Source organism: Copidosoma floridanum, unplaced genomic scaffold, assembly GCF_036245765.1.
Source record: "Copidosoma floridanum isolate Cflo_tuat_1 unplaced genomic scaffold, Cflo_Japanese_pri ptg000019l, whole genome shotgun sequence".
Taxonomy (NCBI): domain Eukaryota; kingdom Metazoa; phylum Arthropoda; class Insecta; order Hymenoptera; family Encyrtidae; genus Copidosoma; species Copidosoma floridanum.
Window position 1 is genome coordinate 16,133,997 of NW_028321896.1, and position 13,854 is coordinate 16,147,850.

Below are 13,854 nucleotides of genomic sequence, written 5' to 3' on the forward strand. Positions count from 1 at the left end.
TTAGAAAAACATTTCCTACTTTCGATGTAAGATATGTTAAGTTACAACAAAAGTTCTCCATCGGCTGTACATTCTCTCCTCATTTTTTGTTCAACCTCATTAGTTATTACAATTCCGGGAATTGATCACCATTTTCTTTGTTTATCCATACTAAATAGTCCTTCACAAAATTATTAATTGCTATTGTAATTTCAAGGCATTTACACAATTTTTGTTGACGAATCAAAAACGAAAACAAAAAAAGACTCTCGAGTATTAAATTATCCTGCCAAACTGAATCACACGCGCCATCAGGGTATACATACATAGCACATGTATATACAGGATACGTTCATTCATCCGGCAACGATGGTTTTTTCGCTTCTCGCGCCGGTAAACGCTAGCTTCCGCCCCCCACCCACCGGTGTTTGTTTACGCGCGGTCGCGCACCCGACCTTAATTACAGATTGTAAACGCGCCCGTTTACGATTATCTCGTTGTATCTCCTTTTTCTTTTGTCCCTCTCTCTCTTAGTTGTATAGTGCACTCGGGGACCTTTCGTGCTTCTCCCTCGGAAATTTCACGCACCGGGGGATAAAGGAGAGATGAGAATTTTTCATTCGCGCTGCTCTCGTCACCCGCCCTCGTTAGAACTGTCCCATAAGCTAAACTTGCCTCGTCCTTTTTTTTTTTCTATTTCCCGTCATCGTCAGCCTCTCTCTATATTATGTGCGGTTGCAGCATTTCACGTTTCTCTCTCGGGGTTCTTTGACCCGCGCTAAACGAGGGGGCGTTGCCTGCTTACATTTTCGGACGCAAAGTTTATAAGTACATGTGAAAAATGAGAATTTAACGAGCTCTTTTTGCTTTTTTTGTAATTCGTGTTGGCATTTGGCTCGGTCACAACAAACAAAGCACCTGATACTCGCGAAGCTTCCCTTACCGATACTCGTTACCCGACCGGGTGATGTGCAAAAACGTTGTCCGTGACTCTTTTTCTCATTTAAAAGCTAACTATTTTTCTAGCGCAACAACTTAAAACAAGTACCCCGTGCACGCAATGTGTCTTATTCGGAATCTTTTTTTTTTTTTTTTTTTTCTTTCTCTCGCCCTTTACTTGGAACAAAAACCATGGAAGTGTCCTCTTTCCCCCCCATGCTGCTTCGCACCATCTTTAAACCATCACACCATTCCAAAGGCCAAGAGAAGCAGGCGCTCTTTTGCTTCCCCTGATATTGTTGAGTTATTCATGGCCCATAGCGCACGACGACGACGACACGCTGCGTGTTCATATTATTGGGTGTGCATACCTTTTGGCGCGCAGGTATAATATGTACGTGCCCGCGTTCATAATTCACGAGGGTAGGGTAGATACCTGTGCTGCCGGAAAAACACCTACGGCGCAAGGAGTTTTTCCTCTTTTCTCTCCGTGGGACCGTCCTCTCCCTAATATAGTCGTGAGGTATAGTATTTTTTTTTATATTGCTCTACGTCCGGCTCCTTTAATAAGGGCACTACTATGGGCACTTACCACTTGGGAGAAGGGAGGGATGAGGGATGGGAGGGATGCCCGAAAAAGTCGCACTGGCCCACCCGAATCGAACCACGGTCTCCCGCGTGCCAATCGAGTAGCCGACTGAGCCACTGCGCGCTCGTGAGGTATAGTAGCTGCAGTACCGACACTAGTCATTTAGTCATTTTTCTCTTCCCTTCGTGTGCGACTGCGTGCCGAGAATAATGGAGCAAAGAAGACAGGGAGAGCGCGATGAGTCAGAAAAGTAAGATCCACGAGGCCCAAAAACGGAATGCTATAGGTGTTTGTCCATAGACGTTTCATAGACGTTTCACGTTACATGTTGCCTGTACCTTTTTTTTTTTTTTTCCATACTTGTTTAACTTGTGCCGTAAACAAATACTACATGGATCATGCCGAGTGAGTAAGTCTTCCCCCTTTTTTATTTAATCCCTTGCCTGTTTGTACAGTACAAAATGTGTGCATGCGTGTGTATAAATGTAAAATATATACGTGAATCGGCGGTGTCTGGCTAATGTTGCTGGCCGAACACGCGAGTGAGGCCATCTGTTTCTAATAATTGTCGACCTTTTTTTTTTTCTTCACTGGTGTACGAATGCGTGATGATGATATTTCGATTGGGAAAAAAAATCCTCAATCATTACTTTACTTTATTAAATTGACGAACGTTCTAATAATATTACCAACATTGGGGTACACACTACTCGCCCCGTATTTCACTAGTACACCTATGCTTACCGATTTGACGATCAAAGATGATTGAACGTGTGTTTGAATCCAAGCATGTGTATAGCATATAATAACAGTACATAGAGAGCCCATTATTGTGTATACAGACCAGAGGCCATTCATTTAATATATAAAAGCGTTAATGGCTCAAAACTTGTAGAAAACAAAAACACCCGATGAGTGTTATTTCTTCGAGTACTTTGACCTCTTGTGGGAGTCCTTTAATTACGACACTTTAACAGTTGTACGGGAAAAAACGAAAATATTTCTTGGTTATTTTACAAAACAACCATACGATCGTTTTAATATTTGATACATGAAATGTCTTTGGTAATGAACAGTATCATTGTAATTTGAATAAGTATATATTTTAAAAGCACAAATACAATGATACTATGAGTATATATTATACCTCTTTCCAGTCAAAATAATATATATTGACAACACTTTTATACAAGTGAAATGGGAGTATAAAAATAAATATGAATCTTTTTTTTTTTTTTTTGGCCAAGCAAAATTGTTGTTAGATCCTTCCTTCGTGGTGTGAATTGAACCCACCGCGTGCACCCAGTTCCCTCCGCCCCCCCATCAGACTGGTATATACATATCCAACAAAAAATCGAGGGCGTCGGGCGCACAGAGGCACAAAAAGAGGATGAGAGCACTGCAAAACGTTTATTAAGCCGTCGATTCATCGCAAAGCAGCTGTTGCAATTTAACGGTTACATTATACGCCCGTGTATGTATATGTGATGCGTGCACCGCACGAGCAAACGAGAGTATGTAAATGAAACGCACTTCACTCGTCGCCGCTCCAACGCATACGTACATTCATACGATGATCTTTTTCCGCACTCCGATTGTCTCTCCGCGCGACTGATCGTTCCATAAAGTAAGAGGCGTCGGGCTTTCTCGTAAACACTGCCATCGTACAATATATATATATGCAGGGCAATAGCAGGTTCGATTGTCCGCTTTCCGGAATCGATAATCGGCTTTCTTCTTTTTTCCCCCGATTCGCGCGCCACGGTGACTTCTTCTCTTGTTGCTCGTTTTTTTTTTTTTTCCTCCACGTCGATTTCCGATGCTTACACGGCACTGCCGCCGGTCGTGTGCACTGGTTGCCGAGTGCGATGTGGGTCAGGGAGATTTGATGCCTCGATCGTCGCTACACCACCCAGACAATGACTTGTTGATTTTTTAATTTTATTAGCGGAAAAAAAGAGCCTCTCCCACCCACCAACTCCCTCTTCTTCTTTCTTCTTCGGCGATCTGCGATTAATGCCAACGCGATTTCAATTCCATTTTCCGGGCTTACTTGGATACTACTTATTATTCATACCGAGATATAGAATTGTCACGAAATGAATTTTTTTATCTGTAAAAAGAGAAGGGAAAAAACACGATTATCCAAGAGTCCGATGTGTGTTTGAAAAATGCCTGATGCTGACAACACAACGCGAGCAATCGTCTCTACATGACATATAACTGTCGTGTAACTTGTTGCTCGATGGAGCAATTTTTTTTTTTTTTTCATTTTACTTGTGTTGATCCATCGATCGATAATGGAAAAAAGTGAGAAAAAAAAAAATTCCTCTCGTGCAAAAATGTTCCAGGAAACGTAAAAAAAACAGCGTGATAAGTATAACAATAATAGCTCGAATGAATCAAAAATATACATGTACAGGGGAGTCACGAAGCTCTCGCGCGCTCGCCTCTGTACCTATCTCTGTCCGCGCTCCCCGATCTTCATTAAGGGTCGCTGCTCTCTCGCCTGCCAAACAGAGTCCCCTCGTCTATACATCCACGCCATGAATCCCCGGTACGCCGATTTTTTCTTTTTTTTCTTCTTCTTCCCCTCTTGAATCCCGAAGTGGGTACACCGGGTCCTGGAAAGAGGTATATATATATATACATCCTGTACGTGTGTATTTACAATATACCGGCTAACGGTATACGTATACATAATAGGTGATGCCAACACGTATACCATATACATATACATATAATATACAGCGTGGAAGAGGCGATCGTATATGGATCTAGGCCCGCGTGACTCTCGTGTGTATACATGTATATATACGGACCGTGTCCTTTTCTCTCTTTGCTCGTTGGTGTTTAAAGCCAACAGGAGACGGATATACTAGTCGTGGTGGAAAAAAAAAATAGGCGAGAGAGAGCGCCGCCGGTCATGGAGGAATGAAATTCGAGACGTGCCTATGCGCGATTATTAAACCCCTGGCATCCGTGCCCCATCCCCAATATATCCTTCCATTACGTGTGTGTTGATTGTATACATGTACGCTCAAGTCGCCACGTGGCCTTTAAACGAACGATAAGTGTGTATACGTGAGTGTGCGAGTCTTCTTCTTATTGTGTTGTGTGTATATATAGTCAATTAACAAAGAGTCATTAATTTGCCGCGTTAACGTGTCCTTCGCGTGCCTTTGGAATGCCGATTAGAAACGATCTCTCTTGCAATGCGCACTTGGGAATGACACACGGCTGTTTTTTTTTTTTTTCCTCCTTGGAAAAAAAAAGGAATAAAATGATTTAATCCGATTGTGGGGAAAAAATCCCACGCTTGCGAATCAAATCTCGACTACATGTTTATATATAGGTATTGCACCAAGCTATATTTCGCCAACTCGATCTACAATAGCGCGGTTAAAAGACGCGATGATCTCGAAAAGCGTATACGAGCGATCGAAGCGGGAGAAGGCGGAAGAGGGAGGCATTAGTCATTCAGCTCGTTTCATCTTTCTGTCTCCCATTCGGTGCACCGTATCCTAAGTATAGGTGTGTATGCATGCATCCGCGAAGAATCCGATCGAAAACATCTGCGCTATCCCGTGCTACCTCGCACTTATATACGTATACGTATAATATTCGTGTATGATGCGTATAATATATAATATACGTATGCATATATAATAGCCAAAGATCCACGTATGTATACATGTAACATATATTAGCGAGTGGTGCTCGAGGGCGTGCAGTTTATCATTGTTATTGCTATTACTAATATCGACTCTCTTAACTGGGTATGTGTATGCCGAAAGCTCCATGTAGCTGTATATTATGTATGTACAATTATATAATCACCGATGATATGCGTTGTTTTTGTGATTCGCGTCCACTTTTATTTCACGCAGGCACCTACGATTTTATGGGTTGATAAATACCTATAGGTTATACTTACTCTTTAACATATTGATTATTCGATTTGCATGTCATGCTTTCCCTTCCCCCTCGCCGCCTCTTATAGATTCTATAATTCATGATTCAATTAAACGAGATTGCAAGTACCTAGTCACATTTGTCGATTCTTGAATGCTTGAGTGAGAAAAAAAAACCATTACAGGCTATTAAAAAAAGAAGGTGGTATAGTTTATATAGAAGAGGGTAAGGAAAGGACGAACGATTGGTGTTGATTGACGCGCAACGGAATTAAAAGTAACAAATTAATGCAACCGAGCGTGTAATGTACGTTGTATGACCGTCATTGTTGAATCGGATTCGGAGAAAACATCGGCAACATAATTATACCGTACCACATTACGCAGTTTATATAAATTGTTTAATAAATCGGGCATGTTTATAATAGTCGTGATTGACGATGGTCATCCAAAAGTAGAATCCACTTGTTAAATACACAATTATTACATCCATAGGATGTACCACCTGCTTTGTAAAGGAGAGCGACTGCTGTTTGTAAATTTTCATCCAAAAGTTTTTTGTTTTTTCATTCAGAAGTTTAATTGATGATCTTTACGTGTTTTTTTACGTTTAATCTATCCCTCAGTATAGAAAAAAGCGACAATTTTTTCAAAATTTAATTTCATCCTCGTATTAAATAATTAGAAATATAATATTATTAGTCATTGCAATATTAGACACTTTAAAAAAAAAATTTTCTCATCAAAACAATTGATTGTAAATGCATGTGATTTATGAAACGAGACATTTAATTGTAAATCTCGACCAACTATCGTCTTGACGAAACAAAAAAAAAAAACGAACTTTTTTCAATTTTCCAACGAATCGGTGAGCACACGCGCAAAGACCTACATATCCCACAGCGTTTACGAAACTGCGTTGGCTTTCACGCACACCGGCTCTATAAATTTCACCTCGGATTCTAAAGGCAGAGAAAAATAAACCCCTTTGATCGGATCGCGACGCGAGAGACTGTCAACTCTTGTAAAAAAAAGTTGAAGGATCACAATTCCTTTTTTTTTCTCCGAGATTTTTAACAAAGAAAAAATACTTTTGAATGTATTGCTATTTAAAACAACAGCCATTCAAACGTGAGTGCCGTTATTATTACCCATAAAATCAAACTCGATCTAACGAGCGCATATTTATATATAAAGTATGTATACTTGTACACCGAAATCTAAAGTACATCATTGCGAAGTCAAGAAAATCTCATACTCCGCCTCGACACAAAGTCATTTCGTTATATTGTGTACACGTAATGTCTATATGATGTATGGCGTTCACGACTTTATAACACGTATACAAGCGTATCGGCAAGAAATCGGTGTCGCAAGCGAGCGTTCTGATTTCGATGCGGTGGATCGATCACATCGTACTTGGGCCGTGAGGGTATATCATACTCGCAGCCGGAGGTAGGAAAAGCCGAGAGTGAGCCTCGCCTGCGTCCTCCCGACATTATCAGGAAAACAAAGCCTAGCAAAAAAAAAAAAAAACGATTGCATGCCGATCGCGAGCCAACGGGAAATGGGGAGATGGTATATGTTTGTGTGCCGGGCGTTCTTAATTCGCGACAATTGAATTTTGCGGACTGGACTCGTTAGCAGTTGTTGCACGGGTTTTGATTGGGTTATTGCGTTGATTCGCGTGTGCTTGGACGTGGAGGGAAGAATTAGACATACCAATATTGTACGGGTGCTAAGATGGGCTTGTTTGTTGACCGTAAAAGTTGCGTGGTTGTATTTTAATTTAATGGCGATTGTAGCTATTCGTCGTGGTTTTTCCCGTTTAAATAATCATAGTTGTTGTTTATTTATTTTTTTAATCGACAATATGCGATCAATATGTCAATCTATCGTTGTTCAAGAAATACATGTAGTTACTAGGATTGAATTACGACAAAGTAACTGTAATGATGTGAAGTAAGATTATTATTTTTTTTTTTTTCTTTCAAATCAAGTGATACTCACTTACGTATACCCCGATAATTAAAAATAAAAGCTTGAATTAACACTTTAACGGTAGTACTTGGAAACAAATTCTCTAACGAGTCGTGCACACACTGATGTTGTAGGTACACACAAAAATGTCACACAAAATTGCAAAAGTGCATTGCGTCGTCGTGCGAAACAAAACTCGTTCGTTCGTCGTGCGCGTAATGGTGTGGAGGGGATAACGAAGGAGAGAGAAAGAGCAGCTTGTAGTGTTCGTGATGGTTTGATTTGCTCTCTGGTATTTTGACTCGATGGCAAACATGATGCAAGTGTCGGTGACATTGATTTTTTTTTATTTTTTTTTTTTTTATCGAAAGCCTATAACGAACCTACAAACCCTTGCTATATTTGCACCGTTATCCATTGGCTGCACCTCATCCTATATCCGCACCCTCTAAAAACAGTTGTACCCCTGTGATGGCCAGACACTATTATCAGCGACCAGCGACCTCTTATTTCCCTCCAAGTCCTGATCTATAGATACACTCCACCATAATTTCAAGCATTGATCTTGAAAATTTTAACGTATCTGACATCATTTTTTCATCGTTACGAGGCTACGTGAATTCCCAGACAGTATTTATAGACGTGGATCGATCGTAATCGCGAGTCTGATTGACTGCCCGACCATCATGAATAATCGCGGTTCCATTGATTTTACTCCTATACGAACTTTAGCATTGTCACATTGTCCGGCGATTATCTAATAATACCCCTTCATGGCATTGACACAAGAGGACGCAATGATGCAAAACAATTGATTTACTGCAACGTGTACAACAAAATCTGTACATCGATCGCGAAAGTCAATCAAATAACAACGAGGGGCTGCACGCTCTTGAAGTCATTAAAGAAAAAACTACGATAGACAACATTCGGATGCTGCAAAAGTCTCGAAAAAACGTTGTACTTTTTATACCGAGACTTGAAAGGTGCGCAGTCCCCCGAATCAAACAATCGATCATAAATCTTGCCATGTACACGCAAACTGCAAAAAAACTACCTTTACTCCGTTGGTACCAAAGACAAAAAAACCACTCGCTATCTCCGATGTATCCCGCAAGCTCGCAAGCACGTTGCTCGACCGATAACGACACCTGGCGGTGACAACTCGGGCCCTGTCGGAGCCCCCGCTGTATCACCCATCACCGACCGGTATCTCCATACTGCAGCAAACTGCCGTATCCAAGCATCCCCTAACGAGAGCCCACCCCTTGTTTATTCCAGGCTAAACGGGAGGCCGCCAGTGTGCAGTGGGAAGAAGCCACCCCTGCCGCCCCAATCGCTGCGCACGAGTTCATCGGCGAGCTCCGGTGGCGTTGGGTACACAAGCGGCTACGGCTTCGGCGGCGTAACAAGCAGCGTAGGCGTAGCTGGCACATCGTCGCGCAGACGCGCCGCCACGGACCTCGGCAACCCGGCGGCCATCGAGATGGCGAAGGCGCGCGCCGCGATGCTCGCCGGCCAGGATCACCCGCAGCACCACCACCAACAGGAGAATCAGCGCCAGTACCAACACCAGCACCACCAGCAACAGTACCCGCCCAGGCCGGTCGGCCTCCTCGAGACGGACCTCGACGCGCCCGTCGATCCCGAGGAGGCCAAAAAGGCCCGCAGCCTCCTCAACCTGAACCACCACCACAACGGACACCCGCCATCCACCCTACAGCACCACCAAGCTCCGGCACTCTCGATAGCCGGGCCCGATGGTCTGCTGCGCTGTGGCGACGACGACGCGCTGCTCCTTGACCACGACGACGTGGAAATCGACGTGGCCGACGACTACGACAACGAGGATGTGAGCAACGGTGGTGGCCCGAGCTGTTGTAGAGCAGCCGCGAACAATCACCACCACCAACATAGAGCCAAGCAGGTGGTCGAGACGGCCGCTGCCCACCAGCGCCCACACAAATCCATGGAGTTCCTCCTCGACAAGGAGAACCTACACTTTGTCAAGGTAAGAGCCTCACTATTTTTTTCTTTTTTTCCTCCCCCCCCCCTCCACCCTTTTTCTCATCGCTGGGGTTACTGTGGTGGTGTTGGCTCGCTTTTCTTTCTACGTGCGGAGGTGATGGTTTTTCTCTCCAGGATCTGTTGTCCGGGACTCGTCGTTTACGGTACACACCATCTTCTTCTTTCCCTCTTCGTCATCGTTTCCATGTTGCTTCGCGTACGTCATTGTCCCACAACTTGCTCGCTAATCTCTTCCATTTGTTCCTCTGTGTATACGTGTCACCATAGGGGCTAAATAACGTGCAGCCACATACATGTACGAATAAAGAATCTACGCTTCGTCATCGTCAGCTTCACCGTAATCTCTGGTCATGGGTATCCGTACATAAACGTGGCGTACCCGGGCAAGAAGTAATTCGTCAAAATCTTTTTTCCAGCGGGCGTCGATCGCGTTCGACGTTAACCCATTCCCGTTTGATGATAGGCCAAGAATAATAATAATACGCACCCAATCCTGTGACCACGACAACAAGGACGACGCGTGGTGCGGTGGGAGGATAAAGAGGATAACGAGGGTAAGGCGCCACACGTAAAATACACGAGCCCCATGTGCCCCGTTGTCGTTGCGTGTAGATAACGACGAGTCTTTATTGTGTCGTCTACTTCTTCGATTTTTCTAGCAACAATCTCGTTTCCGCTCCAGCGCGAGCTGTTGACGTTCCGCAAGAGAAAACGATAGAGAGGGAGGGTAGATTAAGGGTTGATTGGATTTTGCTCGGAAACGGGTTAGAGGGGGATGGGGTTTTATTGCGTGCCAGAGTTAAGTAATAAAGGGTGGGGTGGGGGTGCAGTGCAGCGAACAAGACGTATAGGGTATACACGTATAATAATACATACATACATAGGAAGTGATTGCGTCGCTCGAGAGAGGCAAATTACGTAATGGGTAACGTCGCGTGTACCCGTTGTATAACAAAGACCGGGCTCTGGTGGTGGGTTCAATTATTTTTTCCATCTCTCGACGCGCTCGTTCGGTGTCAATCGGACCACGCAGTCTATCGTGCATATACACACCTGTACACCGCACAAAAGAGCTCGGCCGAGCTGCTGCTGGTGGTTGATGGATTTTTACCACCACCCCCTTCCTCCCTCTCTTTATAAAAGGACATTCATGTTGCACGGAAGCGTTTGTCCGACGAGGGTCCAGTTTTTCTTATACCATGAGGGAACAGAGCTGGATTCTCCGCGTGTATATACAATAGTCCCTGCAGTTTATTGCGTGGCTAATGAGGAGAGGAAAGGAAACAATAAGGGAAGAGAGAGAAAGTGCCGAATGCATATTCAAATGTGTGTGTCTTGCCCCCCGCTCCCGCGCGCGCCCTTGACCCAATTGCGTTATTGATTCGACTTCCACTTCCTAGGGCCACTGTGCTTTTTTTTTTCTCTTCCTCCTCCTCCTCCTCCTCCTCCCGTGGGATGTGGAAAGTATAACGTTTGTATGGTCTCGTGAAACACGGTTCGGGGTAGCAAACGTAGATCAGGGTGGTTGTTTTTTTACCGTGAAATGGTACAATCATCGTATACATGGCAGAGGTGACGTTTCTACTTTTATACTTTTGTGTATATTTTTAATGGACACGCGCACCTCCGAGTGACGCTTGTTTCACGTTACGTCCGCGTGTCCTTTCCGATCAAATAATGAAGAATCCTTGGTCCCACGTGCAGTGCGAGCTTAATATATCCACGGGTTCGTCGTATTTAAAGTGCACGAAGACTAGAAGACTGTCGCAAGAAGTTCACACGCGCGTATAAAATATACACATGTACCTACGCGGCGGACGCAACAAAGTGGTCCTTCTCCGCGCACAACAAATGGTATATAAATATAGTCGTTGGAACCATGCATGAGCACTCCCAGCCATTTCAAAATGCACGCGCTTTTGCATCCCTTGTAAAAAAAAAAAAAAAAAAAAAAGGAAACGAAATGAAAATACACTTTGGCAAGAGGCTCTCTTGCGTTGATTAATGCACGCGTCACTTTTGTCCGCGCGTCTTTATGGCTTTGTATTTTTCTCTGCTCGCTCGTTTCGCGAAACGCCAAAGAAAAACGCGACGGGTCGGAGGGGGGTAGAGAACAGAGAGGCGCCGGATAAGCTCCGTCGTCGCATCGCCTTGTATGTACTCGGTGAGCGCGCAGCAGCAGACTCGGGCCGTCGAAATCGATAAAGACCTTTCCCGCCTCTCATCTCGCACATCTCTGGCTGCTGCTTATGATACACGCAGCTCAACATTACTTTCCACCTGGTTCCATACAGTGACGTTACATGGGCTTTTGACGCGCACGACTTATTTCGATGATCCGAGGATACTATTTCTTCATTCGCTCCAACCCATCGAGGGCTTGGATGATTATTGGTCCAACTTTATCATGGGGGAGCTTAAATTGCACCTCCCGTTCTCTCGTCTGAGGAGTCGGTACCGCTGTTAATATACTCCCGAAATTCTGCTGTACGTGTTTTTACACCTCCGTATCTGTATATTTGTATAATGTAGGGTTGATAACAAGTTGCGCGGGAACGACGGAGAGAGACGGAGGGACAAGAGCAAGTTGGAATTGATGCGCAGTGCACAAGTTTGACACTTGTACCTATAGGACAGTGTTTTATTACTGTAGGTTCTTTGATTAGTTCCTCTCGACCGTAGCAAGTTTGTTGATTGTCGCTGTTGTTGTGTTCCCCTCATCATGATAATGATTTCCATGGCTTTGTTTGAGTGTTCATTGTATAGGTAAATACAGGCGATGGGATTTGCAAATTTGTACTAAAGAAAAAAAAAAAAAAAATCCACCCTCGCCTACTCTACAAAGTCAAGTGGAGGCGCCCTCGTACACGTTCGTGTGCCTGTATAATATATATATATATATATATATATATATATATATATATATATATATATATATATATATACACGAATAAAAACAACAAACAAGACGGGGCAGGGGGGCTCGTTGTTTTTCATCGACGGTGCGCTCTTGCGTGAAGGGGTGGGTGACTACTGCCGCTCCCGTTAGTTTTTAAGCATCAGGGGGGGACGGGGCTGTTGACCCGCGTAGCGAACGACAGCATATACACCCCCTTGTACCTGCGAGGGAGGCACGAAGAAGGTCCGATGCACAACGGGGAACTAAAAAAGTTTTCATACACAAGCTTTATCCACCACGCGCGTTCAACTTCTTTTCCCACCCATTGGCTGGGGCATCGACTTTTTTCCCTCTCTTTCGCCCACTTGGCGCTCTATACATACATACAGCTGCTTCTACGCGTAAATAATTGCGATCTCGGGGGCGTTCACCGTTTCAGCGGTAGATCTTAATCTTCGCGATTACGAGGCTCATTGATGGGTTATTCTTATTGCATTACGGGTGTGCGCAGCCTTAGGGTTTCATTTTTCGATTTTCTCGGTGGAGGGACGTTATCGCTGGAGGCGCCTTAAAGAGGGCTGGCACCAGTAGCTGGGGCTGAATTTATTTTTTTTTTTTTTCGCAGCTTTTTTTATAATTTATTAGAGCGCTTTGGAAAAGTAAACTGACCCGTTCTTCGACTGATTTTGCGTTTATCTCGCCGCGTCCGTTATCTCTTGTGGTGCGCTTGCAAGTATAACTTAAAATGTTGAGCTACTGAGTATCACGAGAGGAAAATAAAATATTTTATCATGACGAACAAAAAGAAAGAAAAAAAACGTACAAACGTGCCCCTAAAAGAATGAAACAAGAGATGCGCGTAAAGGAGCAACAGTCTAACCAACACTGCCACTGCACGATATACCTGTACACACCACTGGCAAATCGAAAAACCAAACACCCACACACCGACGGCATAACTAAACGACTATAGTCACTAGGGGGTGGCGATGGGTTGAAGGGGGGGGGGTCGGTCTAAAGCTCCATCTCGGGTTTATTTTGCCCAGCGGGTATCCAGGACGACCACGTGCAAATGCAAATACATGTACATGCAAACGCACGAATGTATAATATGTATAGATAATACATGTACACACGTATATGTAAGCTTGGGACACTGCACGCGCTCGATTTCCTCTGCCCTGCAGTCGCCACCCCTCCCCCGTTTGCATATTTCCCTCAGTCGTGCCGCGCGCCTCTGTCCTCTTGCATCTGCGTTCCCCTCTCTTTTTTTCCCTTTTCTCTTGCAAAGGAGCGGGGGGAGTTTGAAAAATGTGCCGCGATCGGCTCTACCCGATAGGTAACTTTCACGCCATATAAGTGGGCGGTACGCCCGGGTATGGCTCATCGCTGCAACGTGACGCGAATTTCCGCGAGAGAGCGGCTTTCATCTTGTTAGTGCAGTGAAGCGAATAGAATTTAGGATTTTTCTAGTGTGGATACTCCTCCGCGTGGGGAGTTTTGGGGAGTAAGGGGGAGGGGTGTGC

The 13,854-nt window shown here is 44.3% G+C and overlaps 1 protein-coding gene across 1 annotated transcript in view; it reads left to right on the forward strand.

The window, feature by feature from the left end:
• The window catches only part of LOC106636655 (uncharacterized), an 82,695-nt gene that overhangs the window by 30,117 nt on the left and 38,724 nt on the right, over positions 1–13,854 (forward strand). Inside the window, exons 6-7 of the mRNA XM_089592653.1 lie at positions 8,683–9,412; positions 9,846–9,983. Coding sequence (XP_089448779.1) covers positions 8,683–9,412; positions 9,846–9,983 — 868 coding nt within the window. The remainder of the gene's footprint in view (positions 1–8,682; positions 9,413–9,845; positions 9,984–13,854) is intronic.